The sequence below is a fragment of the Aulonocara stuartgranti genome (assembly GCF_965226115.1).
Source record: "Aulonocara stuartgranti genome assembly, chromosome: 8".
NCBI lineage: Eukaryota > Metazoa > Chordata > Actinopteri > Cichliformes > Cichlidae > Aulonocara > Aulonocara stuartgranti.
In genome coordinates, this window is record NC_138959.1 from 3549059 (window position 1) to 3554752 (window position 5694).

At 43.9% G+C, this 5694-nt stretch overlaps 1 protein-coding gene across 1 annotated transcript; it reads right to left on the reverse strand.

Annotated features, from left to right (window-relative positions):
* Nucleotides 1–246: 246 nt before the first annotated feature.
* kcnj2a (potassium inwardly rectifying channel subfamily J member 2a) lies at nucleotides 247–5625 on the reverse strand. The gene is made up of 2 exons (XM_082542934.1): nucleotides 5344–5625; nucleotides 247–3380 (listed from the first exon to the last, which is right to left on the reverse strand). The coding sequence occupies exon 2, from the start codon at nucleotides 3133–3135 to the stop codon at nucleotides 1858–1860; it is 1278 nt and encodes a 425-aa protein (XP_082399060.1). The 5' UTR covers nucleotides 3136–3380; nucleotides 5344–5625; the 3' UTR covers nucleotides 247–1857.
* Between the last annotated feature and the right edge of the window lie 69 nt (nucleotides 5626–5694).

Consider the following 5694-nt stretch of genomic DNA (forward strand, 5'->3'; position numbering starts at 1 on the left):
CTTTTTAGTTGGGCGTTTATGTCTTTTATTACCAAAATGAATAAAAAGTGTCAAAAGATGCTGAGAAATTTTACAGACTTTTGCTCAAAATAAGATTTTTCATCATTTCCTCCGGAAATTAAACTTCTACAGTACCGCAAGAATTGATGCTTCTGAATTCACTCACATTGTGTTTGCATTTGCAACAATTAATGCAAAATAGTCTTTGCCCCTTTAGAAGATATTTAAACCAGCAACACGAGTTGATTCCGATTGACTTTTTATTGTAAAAGAACAATATAATACCATGTACAATATAATAATAATAATAATAATACAAAATCTGTACATTCTGTGGTTTTGCAGTACATTTGGAAGACTGATACAAAACAACTGCAACAGGGAGGGAGGTATTTACACGTGTAGGATCTGCCTATTGAGCCCAGCGGCTTTCTGTCACAAAAGATACAGGATATAAACGTGTATTGATGCAAACTCTTGTGCAGTTACAGTACTTTTGTTTCTTTGAAATCTTACATTCTCAAGTAAAACAAAAGCGTTACAACAGAGAATGAAAACTCCAGTGGTGTTGAGGCCGATTTCTAGTTCAGCACAAAGGGAAACCGGCTGTACGTAGAGACTTGATATTTATTTATTTAAAAATTTCTTTTAGTGTATTTGATTTTTTGACACCAATACACTGACTCGTATTTTCAAACCTTAAAAATAAAGGTTTGCCTTGAAATGAACTCTTGTGTTTAAGATGAAAAATCTGGCCCATCAAAAGAACTCGTCAGTGTTGCTTTTTTACCACTACATGACCACCTTCTTCATTACACGGGTCCAGATTACGGCTTGATGAAATGGCTCCAGATACAGATAATCGACATTTTAAAAAAGAAAGAAAAGAAAAGAAACTGTACACGTTTTTGAAAAACAAACCTTACATTAAACGGCCTAAACTTTCTACGTTTTCTGTACCAAATCTAATTGTTTTTTTTTTCAGAAACATAACTATAATAATAAAAATAATAATAATAATAATAATACTCTTTGGCATTGTCATAGTCATTATCAAAAAAAAAAAAGAAGCAACATCATAGCAGCACTTTTAAGAACATTCAGATTCTCATATTACCCCAGTCTCAGTTTAAATTAATGATTTCTGTCAGTTTGATGTCGTTAATACTACCCTGCTCGGCTCTCTTGACGCAAGCAGGCATGTTTCTATCAGTCTGACCAGCTCAAACATTTTCTGCAAAAGCACAAAGCTGAGAGAATCAGTGCTATCGAGTCAAAGGAAAGTTCTCTACAGGTTATTGCAGGCGAAAACGGCATTCAGTGACATCTGCTATGAGGCCAGCTCATGAACAAACAACGTGTACCTTCTTTGTTCCAGACATCCGATTTCTTAACTCTTTGGTTCTGTGACAGTGTCAAAATGAAAGTGTTTTAAAGGGTTTTTTGTGTAACTTCCACTTTTTCTAGCAGCACTAGAGAACTTAAAAAAACAAAAAAACAAAACCTTTCTGAAAGAGCGTCATTCTCGCTGGACAGAGCAACTGAGACATGCCTGCAGTTTTCAAGTCATTGCAATAGCCTCCGTCCTCTCTGCAGTCACCGGACACTGAGCACACATTCATGGGGACTTGATGGAGAATTCATTCTGCGATATGCACATGGTTCATAGTGCTGTGTTTTGTCATGCTGTATGCAAAGTTCAAGCAGACTCATCAGGACAAAGTCTTACACCTCACTGCCACTTTCCACAGCAGTACCGTTTGGGTTGGCCTCTAACTCTAACCCAGCTTGGCTCGTAGTGCCTTTTCAGAGCAGAGATGCGACTCTCGGAAAATCTCTCACGAGATGTCTTAACAGTCATATTTCGGACTCTCGTCTCAGAGGCCGGGGCTCTAGAGGCACCATGGCTTGGTTATGTTCGCTCTCTGAGATGTTGTCTGTCTGAGTGCCATCAGGGCCGACGCTGCCCCCGTTCCCCTCGTCTGTGTCCTCTTTGTTGTCCAGAGCCATCTCGTTTTCGTAGCAGAAGGAGTTGGAGTTTGAGAGAATGAATTTTTTCTCTGCCAGGTCTCTGGCGCAGCACAGAGGGGTGCTCGACACCTCGTATGTCTTATGGAAGCGGGAGTAGTCCACCTTGTAATAGTTCTTTTCCTCGAAGAGCACGGGCTCAAAGCGATGGCCCCAGAGGATCTCGCTGGCGACATAGGAGCTTCGGCACTGTGTGGTCATCGCCGTCGCCTCGACCATGCCCTCCAAGATGACTACGATTTCAAACTCCGAGTTCTCCAGGTCCTGTTTGCTCATGTCATAGAAAGGGCTGTCCTCATCGATCTCGTGTACAATGGTGATCGGGGAGACCAGGAAGATGCGGTCGACTCCGCTGTCAAAGCCCACATCTATGTCCATCTGGTCGAGGGGGATGTACTCTCCTTCCGCTGTTGTTCGGGATTTGAGAAGCTGGGCTCTCACATGTGCCTCGACCAGGTGGCTCTTCCTTAAGTTGCCCACACGCCACATCAGACAGAGCTTGTTGTCCCTCATGGCCACTGTAGCGTTATGGCTGAAAACCAGTGTTTCATTCCTCTTCTTGGGCTTTGCCATTTTTGCCATGACTGCACCAATGATGAAGGCGTCAATGATGCAGCCCACAATGCTCTGGAACACCACCATAAAGACAGCCACTGGGCACTCCTCCGTTACGTATCTGAAGCCATAACCGATCGTCGTTTGAGTCTCAATGGAGAACAGGAAGGCACCAGTGAAGCTACTAACATTGGAGACACATGGATGGTCATTATTTTCTAAGTCCCCGTGAAAGATGGCCACCAGCCAGAAGACGCAGCCAAAAAACAGCCAGGACAGGAGGAAGGCCAGGCAGAAGATGATGAACATCCACCTCCAGCGGATGTCCACACATGTGGTAAAGATGTCAGCCAAGTACCGCTGACCCTTCTCGCTCACGTTGATGAACTGCACGTTGCAGTGACCGTCCTTCTTTACAAATCTGCTCTGCGGCTGGTGCCTCGTGTGCACCTTGCCCTTGCTGTTGCCGTTGGGTACTGCCATTGTGGCAAGCTTCATGCCGTCCTCCTCTGATGACACAATGCTGTAGCGGCTGGCTCGCACGCTTCCCATCACCTCAGTCTGGGAGGGCTGTGCTGCTTCTGCTTTGGAAAACAGTCTAAGTTTCTGGAAAAAGCGTTGGAGAAACAGTTTTGAAACACTTCTGGGACCAACTCAGAGAGGAAATGGTTACAAAATGAGGCGGGCTGAAGGGATCCCTCTTCAGCCTCACTGGCCTCTGGATGCAGTGCAACAAAAGGAGGGTGAAGTGGTCACTCCTCTTTCATTGGGCGACTGGGCCTCATCAATGTCAAGTGCTACAAGGAAACAGAGACAGAAGGTGTCAATTAGGAAAACTAGCATCCAGATACATAAAGGTAAGTGAGCCTGCTGAACATGAAATCCCAATAGCTTGTCAGACGTGCATGCAGCCTGAGAAAAACCATCAAGAACTTAATACACGGGGCCAGAAAAGCTCACCTCTGTGCCAACAATATTTCATCCTGTTATGACAAACAACAACAGTGATATTTAACCCTCATCTAACATTTCAGCTTCCACTGAGAGAGGCCACACAGTAATTGCACTCAGGTCCCGTTATTGGCCATTTACAAAGTGGACTTATTTTTCTTGGCTGTGCCATGCTGACCTGGTCATTTCTTGCCAGACTGCGGGCTGCTGTGTTTCTATGGGATCTCGTGCTGCTGGTCTTGCACTGCTGATGGATTATGTAAACTATTTACACTGAGAAAGCCCAGATATGCAAACTATTTTCCTTCCTCTCATCCCTCAAACAATATTCAGCAAAATTTGAGCATGCACAACAACCTGCGACTGAAAATCCCCCCTCCCAAAAAAATAAAAAATAAAAAAAATCAGACGTAGATGCATCTAGGTGCTCAGTGAGGTGAAAATCACCCGAGCTGTTTAGCTAACGCAACTTAAAGTTCATTTTATTATGTACTACTACCATTATTATGACATCATCTAGCTAGTAAGAAAGATTTTAAGGTTTCAAGGAGACACTAAATGTGTGAAAACATTCAACTTGATTCAGCTTTCACCAGGTCAGTTTCAGGGTGGAAATTTGTCATTTTTCGATAGGTTTTGAGGAAAAAACGTGTGCATAAGAGACATGCAGCTTGTTGACGTTCAGAAAGCCCTCAGGGGTTTCTCCTCTCTGCTGCGATAACAGCTGCCCCACGAGGATTTTCTCAGCACAACTAAAACACCTCTCATTAATTTTCCTAGCAACAGGGTCTATATCGACCTAGCACTGCCTCCAGTGCCCTGTTATGTTTTTTCTGCGTTTGTTAGGATCGATTTCTCCTTGTGGCATGAGGCTTTAAGATGGGAAAGAAGTTGGCAGCAGAGAGCAGAAAGTTCCTCCGGGCCTGGAGGGTATCACATGCACCCTTAAAGCACAGAATATGTTGCCACAGCTGAGTCATACTGAAGTTTCACACCTGCAGGATGTTTAACTGGCTGATGCAATTTGGGCTTTTACTTACTTTGATTTAACTTCAAAAAAACGAGAGAAGGCACAGTTGAGTAAAGTTCAGCCCATCAGTACATTATTTAATGTGCATGCTGATTGCAGTGTAAGCTGCACTGTTGACCAGTGTGTATTTTTTCTTCACACGGTGGCTTAAGTGCGCAGTACAGAAAAACTGCACGAATACAGCGTGTTTTCCTTTTCTCATTCAAAACAACCGAATATTTAACTATTTTTAACTATTTTAGAAAAAAAAACAGTTGTACAACATTTCCTGAATAAGTAAACTCAAAATCAAAACTGTTGTTTTATTATTATTATTGCTGTATACACTTTTTTTTAGCCTTTTAAACGTCGCTAAAAGAGTATCTAATCGTAAAGAGGCGGGCAGAGCTGCTCTCAGGCTGCACCAGATGCCAGCGACAAATGTTAACAGGTGCGAGGGGAAAAAAGGAGCTGCCTTCTGATGCAATCACCCGCACAGAGACGGACAGACCCTCAGACTGACAAAGACCCGCAGGTTTCGCTTCAACCGCAGCGTCACACTCGGGACCTCAGTGTGAAGCTTGAAGCGGTTATGACATGATAAAGTCAAACTTTTGGCGGGCCATCTGACTTCTGTGACAACAGAGAAGCCAGGGAGCTTGCGTGTGGAGAATCAAACCATCACACACGCTCCTCAGACATGCGTAAAGCACCTAATAAAGCATAACATCTTACATTAAAGCGCAAGAGCAGTAGATCTGTACAAGGAACGACTTAAAAGAAAATATCGTCTCATCTACCTGTTGCTCATTTGTAGACCGGTTGGAATCACCTCGGTGAAATAGTAATCCAGACTTCCTCTTGGGTTTTTGGGGGGGCTTTTGCGGATTCTTTTACAACCAGCGTCGTCTCCGTGCGTCTGCTTATTTTCAGTTTTGTATTATTATTATTTTGGAATCAACAGGATAAAACCACAAACCTTCTCTCATCTCTCTGGAAGACCGGTCTCTACTATGTGCTTCGCACTGAGTTCCCCCAAAGCATTTTAAACAGTAGCGCACCGGCACGGCCCGCCCACCGGCTCCGCGCCCGGCCAATGACTGGGAGGAGGGGGGGGGGGGGGGTGGCGAACGCGCACCGTGGTAGAGGCG

What these genes read in the sequence shown, in the direction of transcription:
- kcnj2a (XM_082542934.1), bottom strand. Translation starts at nt 3,135, where the DNA reads ATGGGAAGCGTGCGAGCCAGCCGCTACAGCATTGTGTCATCAGAGGAG.